The sequence below is a fragment of the Theropithecus gelada genome, chromosome X (genome assembly GCF_003255815.1).
Source record: "Theropithecus gelada isolate Dixy chromosome X, Tgel_1.0, whole genome shotgun sequence".
NCBI lineage: Eukaryota > Metazoa > Chordata > Mammalia > Primates > Cercopithecidae > Theropithecus > Theropithecus gelada.
The window spans coordinates 105,086,951-105,110,132 of NC_037689.1; the positions used below are offsets into that span (position 1 = coordinate 105,086,951).

The window sequence follows — 23,182 nt, forward strand, 5'->3', positions numbered from 1 at the left end:
ATAAATCCGTATGTTATTTGTGAATATATGGCTATGTAGTAAAAATATAAAAATGGGCATAGGAATTATAAATAGCAAATTCAGGATAGTGGTTACATCTGGAAAGGATAAAGGAGAATGGGATTGGTGAGGAATATGTGGAAGTCTTCAGGAATATCTATAATGCTTTATTTTTTTTAATTAAGCAAATACAGAAAATATTAGGACTTGACAATGATTAATAAAAGTTGGCTGGCTACACAGGTATTTGCTATATTATTCTATATCACTTTTGGTATATTAACATTTCATAACAAAAAGTAAATAAAAACCAAGCTATTCTTGAACTAATAGCATAAATACCCCTGAACTATTAGAAATTCAGTCAGTCAAATAAACTGTTTTAATATCCCTCATCTAGAATGATTTTTTTTTTAAATTCAGAGACAGTCAAAAACTAACATTATATTTTTGGTTTTGTTTTTTAAATTAGACACAACAAACTATATGCTCCAGGGGCTTGTGTTGTCTCTTTGGGTAACACAGTAACGAAGAGTTTTCCATTCCAGATGTAACATATAACATGAATGTGAAATAATGATTTGATCAATAAAATAAGAATTATTTACAACGTTATTTAGTTATGCATTGGACAATTTCTTTCTTTTTTTTTCTTTTTGAGACGGGGTCTCGGTTTGTTGTCCAGGCTGGAGTGCAGTGGCATTATCTTGGCTCACTGCAATCTCCGCCTCCCAGGTTCAAGCAATTCTCTTGCCTCAGCCTCCTGAGTAGCTGGGATTACAGGCACGCACCACCACGCCCGGCTAATTTTTGTATTTTTAGTAGAGATGGGGTTTCACCATGTTGGTCAGGCTGGTCTTGAACTCCTGACCTTGTGATCCGCCTGCCTCAGCCTCCCAAAGTGCTTGGATTACAGGCATGAGCCACCACGCCCAGACTTGTTGGACAATTTCTTAAAGCTTATAGGACCTTTTTCACTTTGCTGCTTTGCCAACAGCAATTTAAGTCATATGTCATATGAAAGCCACGTAGAGCATTCTGAAGAGAAGACTCATGTGGTAGCATATACCCTACTCACAACCAGGCAGTCAATTATTGGCTAATTCCAGAGGCACCATGGCTACCAGCTATGGTGGTCCTATGAACACTATTTTATTATTACATCGTAGGAAATTGGAGGTTACTTTTCCTTCAGTTCAGGGCTTCTAATGGGTATGGACTAGAGTCTTATCAACATTTCTTTAAAACGCTAAGGGTAATTCAGGACCTTAGCAAAGTACCAAGAACCTTATAGGAAATATGCTACTTATATAGTATGCAGAGAATGAATAGTCAAGGTCAAGGACAAACACAATCACTGTGCCTATATCATGATTCTTTGGTATAATCAAAGCTAATTTAAAAGTATTACTTTAGGTAGAGGTAAATAAAAGTGAAATCAACCCAGGTTGTTTTACTTGGTTTGGCCTATACCTTGTTTGGTTCCCCTGGATTATATGAAGAAAACATAGGAATTTTTCGGATCTCTTCCTCTGACAAACGATTTCTCTGGATTTCATCTTCTGGGACAAATTCTATTGGCTGCGTCAGCTTCTTAGGCCCAGTCCAACACTGCTCAGGTGAAAAATCAATAACATTTGCCACATGGAGACTGGGGCCTTTACCCTGTGCTGCCTGTTTTCCCTTGTCCTGGAGTAATGATGGGCTCTCAGCTGTGACTCTATCACCCACTGATGTAGCTGAGACCAGTGAGTGGGAAGCAAAGGGTTCACCTCTCATAAGTTGGAACTCTTCAAGACGTTTTTTCATTATCATCTCTTGGTAAAAACTTTCCAGGTTGTTCATGGGATCACCTTTGTTCTTCTTTTGGGGTTCATCTGGATCAAGACAAAGAGATAGGGAAGTTCTACAAAGCCTACCAATACAACTTTTGACAAATTAATAAAAATTAAATCCTGGACCTCAGATAAAGAAACACTGCTGGGGCAGGTCTTTACAACCTGTGACAAATGACAATGGTAAATAGTTATCTTATTACAGTATATTTCAAGCAAAACTATAGGCCAGAACTATGGTGAGGCAAGTGAGGCATCTAGGGTCATGCAAATATATATACCTCTAATTGATAAGGACATTTAAAAAAATATAAGCAACATAGCACTACACTTCACAAAATTAATAATTCCTTAGTATCATCTAATACCAATGTTATGTTCAAATTGTCCTGATTCCGTCAAAGAATTTTTTTATACTTGTTTATTCAATTCGAAATCTAAAATAGCCTCTGGCTGTTATATCTCTTAAGATTCTTTTATTCTAAAACAGTGTCTCATCTCTCCCACCCCTCTATTTCATTTTCTCACTCATCCATTGATTAAATAAACTACATTTGTTCTATGAACAAATGAATTTGACTAATCATTTTCTGATGGTGCTGTTTAACTTGTTCCTTAATCCCTTCTATTTCTTGGCAGATAATCTATAACTATGCTACCTAATACAGTAGCCACTAGTCACATGTGTCTATTTACATTAATTTTTAAATATCAGTTCCTCAACTGAACTTAACAAATTTAAAGTGTTTGATAGTCACATGTGGCTAGTGGATACCATATTGGACAGAACAGATAAAAACTATTACATCATTTCAGAAAGTTGCATTGGACAGTGCTGATCTAAAGGTTTGATTAGGTTCAGGTTCAATATTTTTAGGAAAGAATCCTTTATAGATAGATATGTACTTCCTATTGTATCATGTCATAAGACACATAATGTTTGGTGGTCCCATTTTTAGTGATACTGAAATTGATCAGTGGATTGTGGTGGTAGATGGTATTAGTCTCATCCCTCCATTATTAAATTTTCCCATTCACCTTCTACCTAATGGGTTTTTTACATCCACTGATGACCATTACCTAGTTTATTAATGTATTAAGAGTTGCAAATCGTGGCTTTCCTAATTCTATTATTTCTTTTATGCTTATTATCTGTAATTCTATAATGAACTTACCGTCATCAACTATGTGGTTTCCCTAAATGTAGATCATATGGGAATGGCAGGATAAATGCTTGATTCTTTGCCATTATTTACCAATTATGAGAGTAAGAGTTGACACCTTAGAAATGTCTAACGGAGGCCAGGCGCGGTGGCTCATGCCTGTAATCCCAGCACTTTGGGAGGCCGAGGCAGGCGGATCACAAGGTCAGGAGTTTGAGACCAGCCTGGCCAACATGGTGAAACCCCATCTCTACTAAAAATACAAAAATCAGCTGGGCATGGTGGCGGGCGCCTGTAGTCCCAGTTACTTGGGAGGCTGAGGCAGAATTGCTTGAACCAGGGAAGCAGGGGTTGCACTGAGCCAAGATCGCTCCATTGCACTCCAGCCTGCGTGACAGAGTGAGACTGTCTCAAAAAAGAAAAAAAAAAAAAGAAAGATCCAGTGGTGAAGAATGGTTATTTTTAGTATAATAATGAAATCGTGTATTTTCATATACTTTATTTGTGTCAATGAAACATAGTCATTATTCTTTTTAGTGGCCAAATTATCCCACTTAGGACCAGTGGGAGCCCCTTCAAATCGGCTCCTGTATTGCTTCCCGGCTTTCTAGCACAGCCAAATATCCTAAGCTCATCTTGCATACCTCCTAACTCAAACCTGGAATATATTTGTAAAGATCCTTGGTTCCTTTTAGTAGGAAGTGGTATTTAGAAACCAAAGTGTGTTGCTGGTGTGTGCAGAAGCAACTTCCAAGTTGTTGTTTCCAGGCCTTTTCAGTGGACAAAAGCTAGGACTTTTTTTTTTTTTTTTTAATGATCCACTAGAACGGTTTTATTTTATTATTTTTTTAAATTTTACTTTAAGTTCTGGGATACATGTGCTGAACATGCAGGTGTGTTACATAGGTATACATGTGCCATGGTGGTTTGTTGCACCTATCAACCCATTATCTAGGCTTTAAGCCCTGCATGCATTAGGTATTTTTTGTCCTAATGCTCTCCCTCCCCTTTCCCCCCCTCCCCCCCACAGACCCCCGTGTGTGATGTTCCCCTGCCTATGTCCATGTGTTCTCACTGTTCAACTCCCACTTATGAGTGAGAACATGCGGTGTTTGGTTTTCTGTTCCTGTGTTAGTCTGTTGAGCAAAAGGAACATTTTTTAAGAGAAAAGTAAACCATGAGTTTATGTTAGTATTTCCAACTCAAATTTAAGATAACAAAATTTTTACTTAAACTCCTTTATTTTAGAGTTTTATCTCCTCTCATCTGCTTAAAATAATATTAGCAAAATTATTCATTAGCTTCTTCCTACAATATACTTACAGAATTTTAAAATGTCAATAACAATACTATCACCAATAAAACTGCTGAATATAGTTTTATGTTTCTTTGCAGTTACTTGTGCCCTTAGAATATGGGTACCATTGGAAATATACAAATGTTTTAAAGTCACTATAAGTAATTGTTTTCTTTTGTTTTCCAATTGTGTGGTTATGCTACTAACTTTATTTATCATTAGGCTCATTTGCTTCAGGTTGTTTTTGAATTTTAGGGATTTTTACCTTTTTGATTAAACTTTTAAATGATGCAAAATATTTATATGGATCTAAAGTGAAACTGTTATAAAGCACTTTCACAGAAGTCTCACTTCCATCTCTGTCCCCTTTATCCCATTCTCTTCCTTCCCCATAAATAACAATTTTTTATTAGGTTTTGGCTTATGGTTCCATTGCTGCTTCTTTGAAAATACAAGCAAATAGGCATGTACACACATACATATAATTCATTAGTTATACCTCTCTCCTACATAAAAAGTAACTTACTATAAGCACTGGTTCTACAATTTACATTTGTGCACTTAACAATATATCCTGGAGATAGTTCCATATTAATGTGTAGAGCTCTTCTCATTCCTTCTTATAGCTGCACAGTACTCCATTGTGTGGATGTACCATAGTTTATTTAACTATTCCCCTCCTGACACACGTTGGTCTTATATCCAGTCTCATACTGTTAGGAATAATGTCCTGACAAACAGCTTTGTGCATACAGGATTTGGTATTTTTCAAGTATATGTTTGAAATAGATTCCCTGAAGTGAAACTGTTGAGACAAAGAGTAAATGTGTATGCAATTTTTCTATGTATTGTTAAATTTCACTCTGTAAGAGTTATACTATTCTATATTTCCACCAGCAAGGCATAGGAGTAGTTATGTAAGTATTTCCTAAGGCACAAAAAGCACTATCCATTAAGGAAAAGATTGATAAATTCAACTACATTAAAATCAAGAACTTCTGTTCATCAAAATGTCATAAAGAGATGGACCAAAAAAAAAAAAACCCCACAGGATAGGAAAAGATATTTGCTACACACAGAATTATCAGAGAACTTAAATCTAAAATACATGAATAACTTCTACAAATCAATAAGAAAAAGATGAACAACCATTAGGAAAATGGGCAAAATACTGAAGAGATGCCTTACAAAAGAGGAAATACACATAGCTAATAAATATATGTGGGCCAGGCGTGGTGGCCCATGCCTGTAATCCCAGCACTTGGGAGGCTGAGGCAGCAGGAAAGTTCCTTGAGCCCAGGAGTTTGAGACCAGCCTGGGCAACATGGTGATACCCTGTCTCTAAATTAAAAGACAATAATAAAATAAATATATGCAAACGTGCTCATTCACATTAGAATTCAGGGAAATGCAAATTAGGAAAGGAACAAGATACTAATAGAAAACAAACATATTGGCAAAAATAAAAAAGAATGCCAACACTACATGTCAGTGAAGTCGTAGTGCAACTGGAACCCTCACATATTGCTGGTGGGAATGTGTGCACACAGTGCAAATCAACATGACATCATTTACTAATGTCAAAGATACGCTCAACATACAACCCATCAATTCTACTCCCACGTATATACCTTAGAAAAATGTACGCATATATGCACCAGGACACGATAATAAGAATTTTTAGATCATTGCTATTTATAATTGCCCAGAGTTAGCAAAAATACAAATGTTCATCTAAGAAGAATTAATTATAAAATTCTGATATGTTTATATGATGAAGTACTATTATCCAAAGAAAGTCAACAAATTTCAGCTACATATGTCCAAGTGGACGAACTGATTAATACACTAAAAAATAATTAGGGATGCATCAATAAATAAGGATTCCTCCCTTTGTAGAGCTAAGTGAATTACATGGCATGTTAGAAGGTAGGAGTGCTATAAAAAAGAAAAAAATACAAGATAAGATTAGAAGAGCTATGGGGTGGTTGTAATTTTTAATGTTGGTCTGGATAGGTCACATTGAGAAGGTGCTATTTGAGTGAAGACCTGAAGAAAGCAAGGGCATCTATCATACTGATATTAGAGTGAGGTCTGAAGGTAGGAGTATGTCTCAAAAAACTAAAAAAGACTGAAATCATATAAAGTATGTTCTGTAACCACAACGGACATACATTAGCGATCCACTACTGTAAGAAATAGGGGAAAACACAAATATCTGGAAATTGAACAACAAACTTCTAAATAACCCATGGGTCAAAGAACTCATAAAGGAAATTTAAAAATATTTTGACCTCAATGAAAATGAAAACACAACATATCGAAATTTATGGATGCAGCTAAAACAATGCTGCATCCATATGACAGACACTTATAGCTTTAAATGCCTGTATTGAAAAAGAAGAATGGTTTCAAATTTAAAACCTGAGCTTCCAAGTTAGGAAACTAGAAAAAGAGTCAACTAAACACAAAGCAAGCAGAAGGAATAAAACAATAAAGATTAAGAAATAAATCAATGCAATAGAAAATGGAAAAATAAAGAAAAATCAACAAAACCAAAAGTTGGTTCTTTGAAAAGTTTAACAAATGACAAACCTTTACCTAGGCTGAACAAGGAAGTAAGAGAGAAGACAAAAATGACTAAAATCAATAATTAAAGAGGAAGCATCACTACTAACTTTAGGGAATGAAAAACAAGTATTTAGGAATATTATAAATAACTTTAGCCAACAAATTAGGAAACCTAGATAAATGGACAAATTCATAGAAAGATACAAATTACTAAAGCAGTCTCAAAGAAAAAATGAATAACCAGAGGGTGAATTAGTACTCAACAAACAACCCACAAAGAAAAAACCCAGGTCCAAATGGCTTCACTGGTAAATTCTATCAAATACTTAAAGAAATAATACCAATCCCGCAGAAACACTTCAGAAAAGGGAAGAGGAGGAAATACTTTCCAATTCATTCTGTGATGTCAGTATTACACTGATAACAAAACAAAGATAAGAAAACCACAGACCAATATTCCTCATGAATATAGATGTAAAAATACCTAATAAAATACTAGCAAGCCTTATCCAGCAACATACAAAAGAATCACACACATGTAAGTGGGATTTATCTCAGAAAGGAAAGATTGGCGTAACATCTAAAAATCAACAGATTAAATCTTAAATCACATGATCATCACAGTAGGTGCAGAAAAAGCATTAAACAAAATCCAATACCCATTTACAATTTTTTAAAAGCTCAATTAACTGACACTAGAAGGGAACATCTTCAACCTGCTTGTAGTAGGCAGAATAATGGCCCCACAAAAATGTCCACATCCTAATCCCTGGAATCTGTGAAAATGTTAAATTATACTGCAGAGGAGAATTTGCAGATGTGATCATGTTAAGTTTGAGACAGGAAAATGATTCTGGATTATGCAGGTGGGGCCAATGTAATCATAAGGGTCCTTATCAGAAGGAAGCAAGAAGGTCAGAGACAGAATGGGAGATGTGATGATGGACGTAGAGGGTAATGTGAGGAAGGGGTCAAGAGCCAAGGAATGCAGGTAAGCTCTAAAATCTGGACAAGGCTCAACCAGAGCCTCTAGAAGAAATGCAGTCCTGTTGACATCTTAAGATTTCTGACCTGTAGAACTATAACGGCAGAAATTTATAGTGTTTAAGCCACTAAATATATGGTAATTAGTTACATACTAATTCCCTTTCTTTTTATAGGAAAGTAATACACTGCCAAAGAACATGTGCAGAAAACCCAGAGCTAAGATCATACTTAACGGTTAAAAACTGAATACTTTTCCCCTAAGACTGGGAACAAGGCAAGGATGTTAGCTCTGATCACTTCCATTCAACATTGTACTGAAGGTTCCAGACAGTATAAGGAGGCAAAAAATAAAAAATAAATAAAAATAAATAAATCTCCAAATTGGAAAGAAAGAAGTGTCTTTATTCACAAGAAATAGGATTGTCTGTGTAGAAAACTCTAAGATACTATAATAGAACTATTAGAATAAAAGAGTTTAGTCACAGGATACAAATTAATATAGAAAAATCAACTTTAGGCCAGGCACAGTGGCTCACACCTGTAATCCCACCACTTTGGGAGGCTGAAGACAGAGGATCACCTGAGGTCAGGAGTTTGAGACCAGCCTGGCCAATATGGTGAAATCCCATCTCTACTAAAAATACAAAAATTAGCCAGGCGTGGTGGCGCATGCCTGTAATCCCAGCTACTCAGGAGGCTGAGGCAGGAGAATCGCTTGAACCTAGGTGGCAGAGGTTGCAGTGAGCCGAGAACGTGCCACTGCACTCCAGCCTGGATGAAAAGCGAGACTCCATCTAAAAAAAAAAAAAGAAAAAGAAAAATCAACTTGACTTCTATATAATTGCATGCAACAATTGAATGAAATGTGAAAACAATTCTATTCATAAGAACATGAAAATCATTAAAATGCTTAGAAATAAATTCAAAAGGCTGGGTGTGGTGGCTCATACCTGTAATCCCAGTGCTTTGAGAGGATGATGTGGGAGGGTCATTTGAGGCCAGGAGTTTGAGACCAGCCTGGGCAACACAGTGAGACCCCATCTCTAAAAAAAATTTTAAAAACAATTAGCCAAGCATGGTGGCATGCGCCTGTAGTCCTAGATATTCAGGAGGCTGAGGCAAAAGGATCCTTTGAGCTCAGGAGTTGGAGGCCGCAGTGAGTTATGATTGTGTCACTGTACTACAGACTGGATTACAGAACAAGACCCTGTCTCTAAAAAATAATAAATAAATTCAATAAAGCATAAGATTAAGTTTGATAAAATACATGTAACTAAAAACTACAAAACAATGCTGAAATTGTAGAAGAACTAAACAAAGGAAGAGACATTCTATGTTCTTGTATTAAAAGATTAATGATTAAAGATCAGTTTTCTCCAAATTGAATTATAGATTCAACTCAATCCTTATTAAATTCCAGCAGGCTTATTTTTCTTAAAATATTGGTAAGCTGCTTCTAAAATTTACATGGAAATACAAAGCACCTAGAATAGAAAGAGTGATTTTAAAAAAGAGAAACAAAGTTGGAGGAGTCATACTACCCAATTTCAAAACTTACTATAAAGGTACGGTAAAAAGATTTAGAGTATAAGGATAGGCAGATAGATCAATGGAACCAAGCTGAGTGTCCAGAAATAAACCCTTACATTTATGGTCAATTGATTTTTCCACAAAGGTGCCAAGACAATGGGAAAAATAACAGCCTTTAAATAGTGCTGGAACAACTGGACATCCATATACAAAAATATGAACTTGGACCCTTTACACATAAAAATCAACTCAAATGTATAACATACCTAGATGTAAAATCTAAGACTATAAGTATTCCAGAAAAAAAATAGGAGAATATCTTTCTGTCCTTCAGTTTAGCAATGATTTCTTAGATATGATACCAAAAGCACAAGCCATAAAATAATGAATTGAACTTCACTAAAATTAAAAACTTCTGTGCTTCAAAAGACACCATTAAGAAAATAAAGACAAGCTACAGACTAGAAGAAAACATTTGCAAATCATACACCTTATAAAGGACTTGTATTCAGAATAAAGAATTCTTATTCTCAGAAAACAACCCAATCAAAAAATGGGCAAAAGACTTAAATAGACATTTCACCAAAAAAGACATATTGATGGCTAATGAGCAGATGAAAACGTATTCAAGATCATTTGTTATTACAGAAATTCAAAATAAAACTACAACGAGCTATCAGTACACACACTGAAATGGCTGTAATAAAAGACAGGTAATAACAAGTATTGGCAAGGATGCAGAGAAATAAGAACTCATACATTGCTGATGAGACAGTAAAATGATACAACCACATAAGGAAATAGTCAATTCCTCAAATTAGTTATACACAGAATTACCATAGGACACAGAAATTCTACGCATTCAAGAGAAATGAAAATATGTTCACACAAATGTTCACAGCAACATTATTGATAACAGCTAAAAGTGGAAACAACCTAAATGTCATCAAGTGGTGAAAAGATTAAACAATGTGGTATATCTATTGACATAGTTTGGCTCTGTGACCCCACTCAAATCTCATCTGGAATTGTAATCCCCATAATCCCCACATGTCAAGGGAGGGACTTAGTGGGATGTGACTGGATCATAGGGGCGGTTTCCCCCACGCTGTTCTTGTGACAGTGAGTTCATTCTCACAAGATCTGATGGTTTTATACACGTTTGACAGTTCCTCCTTCACACACACACTCTCTCCTGCCACCTTGTGAAGAAGGTGTCTGCTTCCCCTTCTGCTATGATTGTAAGTTTCCTGAGGCCTCCTCAGCCATGCAGAACTATGAGTCAATTAAACTTCTTTCCTTTAAAAATTACCCAATCTCTGGTATTTCTTTAGAGCAGTGTGAGAATGGACTAATAAAGCTATAAAATAAAAAACAAGCAATATAAAGGAACAAATTGCTGGTACATGCCACAACATGGAGAACCTCAAAAACTTTATGGTTCCTGAAAGAAGTCAGATTCAAAAGACCACGTATTGTAAGATTCCATTCATTATGAAATATCTAGAAAAGGCAAATTTGTAGAGACAGAGGCTTGGGGTATATGTGGGAGTCATTTACTGCAAATGAGCCCTAGGGAATTTTGCCAGGTGATGGAAATGTCCTAAAATTGGACTCTGGATTTGATAGCACAATTCTATAAATTTACTAAAAATCACTGAATTAAACACTTACAATAGGTGGATTTTATCATGTGTAAATTATAGACCTCAATAAAGCTGTTTAAAAAGAAACAAATTATTCAGAATCACAAAAGGTGAGAAGAAATAGAAAACAGAAAATGTACTGAAGGTCATTAAAGGATAATTAAATTAATGGAAAGGTATCATGTTCACATTTGAAGATTTGAAGACTCATAGATATGTCAATTGACCTCAACTGACTTAAATGCTCGATAGAATCCCAATCAAAATCATATAAAGGTATGTGTACATGTGTAACTTGATAGATTTTCAAATTTACATGGAAAGGCAAAGTGTCAAAAGTAGACAAAACACTTTTGAAGAAAAACAAGTTGGAAAGAATTATTCTCCAGATTTTAAAACATCATAAAGCTAGACTGTATGATATTGATTCTAAAATGGCCAAAAAGACCAAAGGAACAAAAGAGAGAATAAAAAGAATTCATTCAAATATGAACACCTGATACTGCAACACAACAACAGTCTAGACATTTTCAATATTTGGTGTTAGGATAGAAGACTATCTACATGAGGGAAAAAAGGAACGAGAACCCTACTTTATATTATATACATAAATCAATTCCAGGTGGATTAAAGACTTAAATGTGAAAGGCAAAAAACATAAAGCTTTTAGAATAAAGAACAGTATCAGGGCCGGGTGCGGTGGCTCATGCCTGTAATCCCAGCACTTTGGGAGGCCAAGGAGGGCAGATCACCTGAGGTCAGGAGTTTGAGACCAGCCTGGCCAACATGGTAAAACCCCACCTCTACTAAAATCACAAAAATTAGCTAGGTGTGGTGGCGCATGTCTGTAATCCCAACTACTTGGGAGGCTGAGGCATGAGAACTGCTTGAACCCAGGAGGCGGAGGTTGCAGTGAACCAGGCCACTGCACTGTGGCCTGGGTGACAGGGGAAGACTCTTTGTCTCAAAAAAAAAAAAAAAAAAAAAAAAAAAGGATTTATTAATCAAAGAACAAAACCACTAAGTATAAAGAAAAAATTAATAAATTTTATTACATAGAGATCAACAACTTTTATTTACCAAAAGATACCATAAAAGCAGTGAAGTGACAAACTATAGAATTGGAACATACATTTTCAACATATATTACCAACAAAGAACAAATATCCATAATAATAAAAAGACTGGTACAAATTTATAAGAAAATGCACCTAAGATTAGAGAAAAAATGGAGACAGGGTATTCAAGATGTATAACCTCAACACTTTCCTACCTCCTTCCTTCCTGTAGAGAGGTGGCAATAACTGAGATGTGCTATATCTTAGTGCTTTGGTGTTTACCCACTGGTTATTTTGTTTTTAAAATTATTTATCTGCTGAATTCAAGATTCACAAGCTATCGTTTTGATAGATGCCTAAAGTGACCTCTGAACCAACACTGCATCTGGACAAAGATCTGGACAAAGATACAAACAGATGGAAAGACATTCAGATAGTAAATAGGCATTTTCATATTTGCTAAATGGGCAAAAGAACTGAATAGCCATTTCACAAAGCAGACTGTCCAAATGGCCAGGCAATGTGTAAGAAGGTATCTAACATCACTAGTTATCAAGAATGAAATTAAAACCACAATGAAACAAACAAACAATATAGGCTGACTCTTAAAATGACATCCTGAAAGGTACACACACACACACACACACACGCACGAACACGAAGGCAGGGGAACTGTTTGGGGAACTGTCCTAAAGCAAACTAAGTGTAATGTGTGATCCCTGATTGTATTCTGGATTTATAATTGAGAAACCTGATTGCAACATTAGAGAAGCAATGTTAAATTTCTTGAGTGATCATTATACTGTGATTGCACAGGAGAATGTCTTTGTTCTTAGGAGATACTTAATTAAGTATTTAGGAGTAAATCCTTCTTATGTCTGAAACTTATTCCAAATAGTAAACAAACTATATACACACACACTCATATGGAGGAAGAGAGAGGTAAAGTAAATGTGGCAAGTTGTCAATAGTTGGTGAATGCAGGTGAAGGGTGTGGGTGTATTCTTTCAATTTTTCTCCATATTTGAAATTTTCCAAAATAAAAGGTTGAGGAAAATAACACTTGACTAAATGCTTTTAAAAAGGTGACATAAACTGGCCAGATGTGGTGGCTCACGCCTATAATCCCAACACTTTGGGAGGCCAACGTGAGTGGATCACTTGAGGTCAGGAGTTCCAGACCAGCTTGGCCAACATGGCGTGTGCCACCATCCCTGGTGAACATTTTGTATTTTTAGTCTCTACTAAAAATACAAAAATTAGCCAGGGGTGGTGACAAACATCTGTAATCCCAGCTACTCGGAAGGCTGAGGTACGAGAATTGCTCAAACCTGGGAAGTGGAGGTTGCAGTGAGCTGAAATCGTGCCACTGCACTTTAGCCTAGGCGACAGAGCGGACTCTGTCTCAAAAAAAAAAAAAAAAAAAAAGGACCATAAATAAATGTTAACTAATAATAAAGGGAAAAAAGCACAACAAAATACAAGTAAATACTCATCAGATTAGAGTCTGACGATACCCGTTGTGGACAAGGATGTAGAGCAACCTAAACATTTCCACATGGCTGGTGGAATTTTAACTTGGGTGTTTCCCTTCAGAAATTAGTTAACAGCTATTAAAGTTGAAGACATGTGAACACTTCACCACTCAATTCCACTCCTAGATATATACCCTGAGAAACTCCTGCACATGTGTTCCAGAAAACATGTACAAGAAATATCACAGTGACAGAAGTGATATATATAGCCCCCCAAATGGGAACACCCAAATGTGCAACTACAGTAGAATGGATAAACTATGGTATGTTCATATAAAGGAATATTATACTATACTTCAATGAAAATGAACTATGGCTACACATAGCAATATGTACGAATATCTCAAATATAATTGCCAGAAAACACCACAATATTGAGTAGAAAAGGAAGACCCAGTAGAATACATACAACATAATTCACTGACACAATGCTTAAGCACAGGCAAAACTAAACACTGTCTAGTGCTGCATGTACCGGTGGTAAAGATATAAAGAAAAATAAGGAAATTATCACAAGTTAGGGCAGTGGTTATATCTAGTGGGAAGAGGGTTGTGATTTGTAAGGGGCATATGGGGATTTTTTGGAGTATTGGCATGCTCTATTTCTTGATCTGATTAAAATGTTTTAAGCACTGTTTGGCATGATCTATTTCATTATAAAAAGATGGTTTGCAAAAGAGCGAATGAGAGGTGAACAAGCGGCAATAAGTAAATGTACTGGGTTAAATAGAATCCTCCCAAAATTCATGTCTACTCAGAACCTCAGAATATGACCTTATTTGGAAATAGGCTCTTTGCAGATATAATTAGTTAAGGTGAAGTCACAGGGTAGGCTCTGAGTCCAGTGACTGATGTCCTTATAAGAAGGACACGTGAAGATACTGAGACACACACAGTCAGCAACCAGAATGCCATGTGATGGCAGAGGCAGAGATTGAAGAGATGCATCTATAATCCAAGAACTGCCAGCAAACACCAGAAGCTAAGAGAGAGACATGGAACAAATTCTCCCTCAGAGCCACTAGAAGGACCCAACCTTGCCAATATCTTGATTTTGTAGCCTCCACAACTGTGAGAGAATAACTTTCTGTTGTTTTAAGCTATTCACTATAACCAGCATCCTACTTCCCAGTACCAAAGTCTGTATTAGATTCCTAGGGCCGCCATAACAAAGTTCCACTGGTACTGGGAAGTAAGATGCTGCTTTAACAAATACCTAAAAATATGGAATTGGATTTGGAATTGGGTAATGAGTAGAGGCTGGAAGAATTTTGAGCTGCTTGATCGTAAAAGCCTGTATTACATTGAGGAGATTGTTGGTAGAAATATGGATGTTAAAGGCAATTCTGGTGAGGGCTCAGAAAGAAATAAAGAGACAGTGGACAAAGCTTCTATTATCTTAGAGAATATATGTGTTCATGATTATATACATGTAATCATGAACAAATTGTTGCTAGACGTATAAATGTTAAAGGTACTTCTGGTGAGGCCTTAGAAGGAAATGATGAACATGTTATTAGACACTGGAAGAAAAACAATATTTGTTATAAAGTGGCAGAAACGTGGCTGAATTGAGTTCTGTTGGGTGAAAAGTCTAACTCAAAAGTGACAAACTGGTATTTCGCTAAGGAGATGAATGAGCAAAGTGTGGAAGATGCAGGCTAGTTTCTCCCTGATGCTTATAATAAAATGAAAGAGGAAGGAGGAAAATTGAAGAAGGAACTGTTAAGAAAAAAGGGGACAACACTTGATGATTGGGAAAATTCTCAGCCTATACAGATAGTGTGCTCTGGAAACAGGGCCAAGGGTATAGATGGACAAACTTTCATTGAAGAGATTAAGTGTTAGGGTGTCAGGATCTAATCAACCATCTCAGCAGAAGCCAGGAATACAGATGGGGTTATCTAGAAAGAATCTGTAAAGAAACTTCAAGTCTAATGGTGTAAATCTTTTGACATATATGAGACTGACAATGTTTTTGAGAATCTTATACCAGCAAAAACCACCAGTGCCAGCCTAGTGTGAAAGAGACGGAGACAGGACAAAGGAAGGATGATTACAAGAGCAAAGCCACAGACATAGAGGCCAGAGAGGATGGGGCTATAGCTGCCCTGATAGACTGAGAATATGGGTCCAGTGGACAAAGCATTGAGCCCAGACTACAACTCATAGGCCTTGAAAACTAATAGAATTTGCCATGCTAGGCTACAAACTTGCTTCAGACCAGCAACCCCTTTATTCCCTCATTTTTGCATTTTCAGAATGGGAATGTCAATCTTACGCCTGTCCCACTATTTTAAATTGGAAGCAGATAACTCGTTTTCTAGCTCCACCAGTCTCTGCATGGAGAAAACTTTTGCCCCAGGATGGACCATATCCAGAACCTCACCCATACCTGATATAGATGATTGAGATAATAAGACTTAGGACTTTTTGAGTTGGTATTTAGATATTTGGGACTTAGACTTGGTGTTGGCATGGGTTAAGACTTTTGGGGATGTTGTTTGTTTTACACGTGGATGGATGTGAATTTTTGGCACCAGAGGGCAGACTGTACTAGGTTGAATAGTATACCTCCAAAATTCATGTCCACCTGGAGCCACAGACTGTGAACATATTTGGAAACAGGGTCTTTGCAGATGTAGTTAAATTAAGATGAAATAATACTGGATTAGAGTGGGGACTAAATCCAATGACTGATATCCTTTCAAGAGAGCAATGTGAAGACACAGAGACACAGATACATGAGAATGCTATGTGATGACAGAGGCAGAGACAGGAATTATGCATCTATAAACCATGGAACACCAAGGATTGCTAGCAACTACCAGAGCTAGAAGAAGTAATGAAGGATATTCTCCTAGAGAGAGAAGAGAGAGCATGGCCCTGTTGACACCTTTGATTTTAGACTTCTAGTCTCCAGAACTATGGAGAGGATAAATTTCTGTTGTTCTAAGCCACCAGATTTATAATAATTTGTTACAGCAGCCCCAGGAAACTAATACAGTAATTATAGAAAACTCTTCTAAGAATTGTGCTGTAGAAAGGGCAAACTATTGATACATACAACTATATGAATGAATCCCAAAAACATTATGCTGAATTAAAGAAACCTTACACAAAGAACATATACTGTATCATTCCAGTTATATGAAGTTATAGAACAAGCAAAACTAATCTATGGTGAAAAAAAAATCAAAACACTAGTTGCCTCTGAGAGGATAGGATGGGAATTACTGGAAAGAAGTAAGCTGAAACTTTCTGGGGTGATAATAATCTTCTGTGTTGATAGGGGTTAAGTTACACAGTGTGTCCTGGAGATGGTCCGATGATTGTCTTTATTCCTAATTTCATGTTCAGTGATAACATATTGGTAGCTTGAAACTGGCTATGGTGGTAATATGTACACCTTAGAAACTGGCAAATGATACAAATCAGGGCCGGTTTTCCCCGCCCCCCCCCCCCCGCCCACCTGCTGGAGAGTTAGTTGTTAAACATTTACCAGTATATCACTACACAGATTTATACACTGGTCAAAAGTCAACAAACGAACACTTAAAATATCTTTACATTTAACTGCTTGCAAATTTTGCAACAAAAGAAAAATCATTAATAAATATTTAACTCTAATTAACAGTATACATGCTGAAGTATTTGGGGGAAGGAATTTACATCAGCGGTTTTCTAAAACACATTAATAAAGATGGATTGATAGATGGGTATGGGTATAGATAGATATATGATAAGGCAAAATATTAATGGTAGATTCTAGATGGTAATATAATGGTTCTTTGTGATAAAATTCTTTCAACTTTTCTGTGTGTTTGAAAATTTTCACTGAAAACAAAGAATAGAAAAAATCTTTTCCCATTAGGATATCAAAAATATTAACATATTATATTACCTATTTAATATTATCTTTTTAGGATTTAAATTTTTACATTTCACTTTTTAAATGAACTGCTACTTATTACGGTATACAATATAAGAAGAAGATCTAAATGTATTATTTGTTCAAGTAGCTAATGAATTGAAAGACATTTTTCATTTTTATCATTTTCTTTAGATAGTTCATGGTAGGCATATGTAGACCATGGAGTCTGACAAGTGATACAAGTCATGTTAAAACCCTAAAAGGAGATAAGCAATACTGGGGATGACTGAAGTTCTTTAAAGATAAAAGGGATAGGATCCAGCACAAAATTATACAAATTAGCCATAAGCTGGAAGGACTTCCCTAGCACTGAGTCAAGAGGGAAGAAAACAAGGATGAGGATACAGAAATTAACAGAGCATGAAGCAGGAAATGGATGAAAGTTCTTGCCGATGGCAGTTTCCTTTGAAATAGGATGGAAGACTGTTAAAAATGACAAAATAATAGGAAAGGAAAGAGTAATGAGGATCTAAAATCGTATTTATAAGGAATGAAATAGTGAGCTGACTAGGGAGTAGGAGATAGATTGTTGAACAAGGGAGAGGCTCTAACCAATAACAGAGACAAGAAAGTTGTAGAGGCAATAATCAACAAAGTTATGATTTCTTTCTAGCAATGCCCAGAAGCCATGATGTAGAAATAGAGAAGGCAATTAGTTTGGTTGATTTGAGTTTGAGGTTTTGCTGAGTACATGTGATACATAGACAAGGAAGCAAAGAGAATGATTCATTGTCAAGATGGGCGGTTAAATAATGGATGATAGAGTCTAAGCGAGATTTGAAAGGAAGAAGAAACAGAAAGGGATTGACAGACTGGGAGAAAATAAAAAGGTCAAGGAACCGGACACGTAAACAGGATTGAAGAGATAGTGTGTGAATTAAAGAGAGTTATGCGAGCCAGAAGGATAAGAAAAAGGTTGTAGTCACAGAGTACCATACTATAGTTGAAGATTTCAGAGGAAATATATTTCAAGAGCTAATATATGTTTCTTTCTCACTGATTCAAGGTTAGAAAATGGAATATGTATAACTCCAGAAAAGTTTGTCTCGAGATACAGTAAAATCACACTTAATAAACCAATAAATCTTTTCCAATCACATATACAAGTGCTGTGGACAAAAGTATAGACTTTTGTGTAAGGACAGACATGGATTTAAGTCCCAGCATGGCTACTTTGATCTTAAGAAAATCACTTATGCCCACTGAAGCTCAATCTCATTTTCTGTAAATTGGATATAATACTGTACTATCTCATAGAGTGCTGTACGGTTTAAATGTGATAATTTACAAAAATACTTAGCACAAGGACTGGCACAAATAAGTCCTCAAAATTAGTAGCTATTAGGACTTGTTTCTGGGTAAGATGAAGTAAGCACACTTCACTCTGTCACTCCCATTGAATAAAGTTATAAAACCTGGAGAGAATGTATGGTACATTTAAATGTTACGAAGAGTAAATGGTAGCAGGTGGAAGGGGTAAGAAACCAAGAATTTGAAATAACAAAGAACTCATGCCCAGAAGAGACATGGCATAATCAAATTGCTGAAAATAAAGAGAAAAAAAATTTTTTAAAGCCTCTTACATTTATGGTCAATTGATTTTTCACAAAGATATTAAGACAATTCAATGGAAAAGAATAGTCTTTTCAACTACAGGCACCAGGACAATTGGCTATCCATATGCTAAGAGATGAATGTAACTCAAACAGCCAGGTTTGTAGCATTTCAACTTTCCATCATCCCATTTCCCCTTCTCTAGCTTTGCAGTAGCCTTGAAAACCAACAACCTCGCAACAACAGAAGCTGCAAAAACCAGCGGCCTATCTGAAACTGGAGTGGCAGACCAGTTCTGGAGCACCACAAAAGCACCATCCTTGGAGAATTTTCACTATTTTACCTGGATGGAACTATTTGACCTGCCTGGCACTTCAATGAAAAGCCACATTCTGAGATGTAATTGGTATGACAATTACAGTAGAAAGTATGGGAGGTAGAGAACAGCTAAACAAAGTTTTTTAATATAATTGAAATTAAGTTGGTTTTAATACAAATTAATTTATTTAAGCCAAGAGGTTAATTGTAATCCCCAGAGCAACCACTAACACACACACACATACACACACTAATAGTAAAAGAGGCAAGAAGTTAATTAAAATGGCACATTGGAAAAATCTATTTAACATGAAAGAAGGAATAAATGGAGGAACACAGGAACAAAAAAGATACAAGAGAAACAAAACAAAAAGTAAAACAGCGGATGTAAATCCTTATTAACAGACTAATTAAATACATTAAAATAAATGAACTAAACTCTCCACTCAAAAGGCAGAGATTGAAATAATTGATTAAAAGGAGAAAATATAATCCAAACTATTTGCTGTCATGAGACATACTTTAGATTCAAAAACACAAATAGATTGAAAGCAAAAAGATGGAAAAAGATGTTCCATACAAATAAGAACCAAAATAGAGCTGAGTTTTAGAAATTTGAGTCTTCTTTCTGTTTAACTTCATCAGTCTAGCTAAGGGATTGTAAATTAGTTGATCTTTTCAAGAACTAACTTTTGGTTTTGTTGATGTCCTCTATTTTTTCCTCTATTTCATTTATTTTTGCTCCATTTTTTATTATTTCTTTTCATCAGCTTGATTTGGATTTAGTTTGCTCTTCTTTTTGTAAGTTCTTCAGGTGGAGATTTCAGTTATTAATTTGAAATCTTTCTTCTTTATTAATATAGGCACATATAGCTATGGGCATTACAGCTAAATACCCCCTAAACACTGATTTTATTGTACTCCATAAGTTTTGGCATGTTGTGTTTTAATTTATCTCAAAATACATTCTAATGTTCCTTTTGATTTCCTTTTAATTCATTGATTGTTTGGTAGAATGTTAATTTCCACATATTTGTAATTTTCCTAAATGTGCTTCTGTTATTTATTTTGAATTTCATTCCACTGTGAACAGAAGTGGAAAGAGTGGACATCCTCGTGTTATTTTTGATCTTTGGGGAAGAATTTCAACTTTTCACCATTAATTATGAGGTTAAGTATTAACACACAAATGTGGCCAATTGATTTCTGACAAAAATGCAAAGGCAAGTAAATGGAGAAAGGATACTCTTTTAACAGTTGGTTCTAAAACAACAGGACATTTGAAGCCAAAAAAAAAAAAAAAATTAGTGAACTTTAAACTAAACTTCATACCTTAGATAATTATCAAGTCAAAATGGATCATAGATCTAAATGTAAAAAGTACAACTATATAACTATCAGAAGAAAACACAGGAAAATATCTTTTTCATGAACAGGTAGAGTTCTTAGATACATATAAACGCACATACATAAAAAGCAACCCATGAAAGGATCAACTGATGAACAAGATTTTAGAAGACTTGAAAACATTTTCTCTGAGGTAAAAGACTTACACACTGAAAACTACAAAATGTTGCTGAAAGAAATTAAAGAAGACACAAATAGACATCCCATGTTCATGAATTAGAAGACAATATTGTTAAGACGTCAATACTAACCAAAGTGATGTACAGATTCAATGTAAGTCCTACCAAAATGTCAATAACATTTTTTACAGGAATAGAAAAATCCATTCTAAAATTCATATGGAATCACAACCGATCCCTAAATATCCAAAACAATTTTGAAAAAGAACAAAGTTGGAGTTCTCATACTTCCTGATTTCAAAACTTACTACAAGGTTACAGTAATTAAAACAGTGTGGTACTGGCATAAAGACAGGTATATATAGTCAAATGATTTTTGAATAGGGTGCCAGGATCATTCAGTGTGGAAAGAACAGTCTTTTTTCAACAAGTGGCACTGGGAAAACTGAATATCAACATGAAAAAAATGAAGTTGAATTCTTACCTTAATACCATACACGAAAATTAAATCAAAATGGTTCAAAGACCTAAATATAACAGCTAAAGCTATAACACTCTCAGAAGATAACATAAGGAAAAGCCTTCATTTCATAACAATGGATTTGGCAATGATTTCTTGGTATGACACCAAAAGCATAGACAAAAGAAAAAAATCGACAAATTGGACTTCATTGAAATTAAAAACTTTGTGCATCAAAGGACAGAGTGAAAAGGCAACTCTCAGAATAGGAGAAAATATTTGCAAATCAGGTATCTTATAATTATCAGTGTATATATTGATATACTGAATATATATAGAACTTCCACAACTCAACAACAAACAAGTAACTTATTTTAAAAATGGACAAGAGATTTGAACAGATACATCTCCAAAGAAGATATACAAATGGCCAAAAAGCATACGAAAAGATGCTCAACATCACTAATCATCAGGGAAATTGAAACTGAAATCAAAACCACAATAAGATACCATTTCACACCCACTAAGACGGCTATTATTTTTTAAGAAAAGAAAATAATAAGTGTTGTCAAGGGTATGGAGAAACTGGAACTCTTATCTTGTGCATTGCTGGTGGGAATGTAAAATGGTACAGTCTCTATGGAAAATGATATGGCAGTTTCTCAAAAAATTACATGTAGAATTACCATGTGATCCAGCAATTCCACTTCTGAGTATATACCCACAATAATTGAAAGCAGGTATTCAAACAGATATTTGTACACCCATGTTCATAGCAGCATTATTCACCAAAGCTAAAACATGGAAACAACTTAAGCATCCATCAACAGATAAACAAAATGTGCTATATACATACAATGGGATATTATTCCACCTTAAAAAGAAAATTCTGACACATGCTACAACTTAGATGAATCTTGAAGATATTATGCTAACTAAAGCCAGTCACAAAAGGACAAATATTGTATGATTCCACTTATATGAAGTACCTAGAGTAGTCAAATTCATAGAGACAGAAAGTAGGATAGTGGTTGCCAGAGGGTGGTGGGTTGGAGAAAACGGGGAGTTAGTATCTAATAAGTACAGAGTTTCAGTTTGGGAAGATGAAAAATTTCTGGAGATGGATGGTTGTGATAGTTGCAGAACAATGTGAAAGTACTTAATGCCATAGAACTACACACTTAAAAATGGTTTAAATGGTAAATTTTATGATATGGATATTTTACCACAATAAAAAAATTTGCTCTGCAAAAGACACTGTTAAGAGAATGAAAAGACAAGCTACAGACTGGGAGAAAATGTGTGAAAATCACATATCCAACAGAAGATTGTGTTTAGAATATACAAAGAACTCTCAAAAGTCATCAGGAAGAAAATAAACAACCCAATTATAAAACAGCAAAAGATTTGAACAGACACTTTAGCAAACAGGATATAAGGATGGCAAATAAGCACATGAAAGATGTTCAACATCATTAGCCATTAAAGAAATGCAAATTAAAACTACAATGAGGTACCACTTCACAGCTATTGGAATAACCAAAATAAATACTGACAATACCAAGTGCTGACAAAGATGTAGAGCAACCAGAACTCTCATACATTGCTGGTGAAAATGCAAAATGGTACAGCCAGTCTGGAAAATGGTTTGGCAGTTTCATATAAAGTTAAATGTACACTTACCATATGACCCAGTAATCCCACTTCTAGATATTTACCTTAGAGAAATAAAAACTTATGTTCACAAAAAAACCTGTACAAGAACGTT

General features: G+C 35.4%; 1 protein-coding gene across 4 annotated transcripts in view; it reads right to left on the bottom strand.

Moving 5' to 3' along the window:
• The window catches only part of RBM41 (RNA binding motif protein 41), a 55,130-nt gene that overhangs the window by 25,026 nt on the left and 6,922 nt on the right, over positions 1–23,182 (bottom strand). For all 4 annotated transcript variants that reach the window (XM_025373573.1, XM_025373572.1, XM_025373571.1 and 1 more), the window contains one exon: positions 1,474–1,877. In XM_025373573.1, coding sequence (XP_025229358.1) covers positions 1,474–1,877 — 404 coding nt within the window. The remainder of the gene's footprint in view (positions 1–1,473; positions 1,878–23,182) is intronic.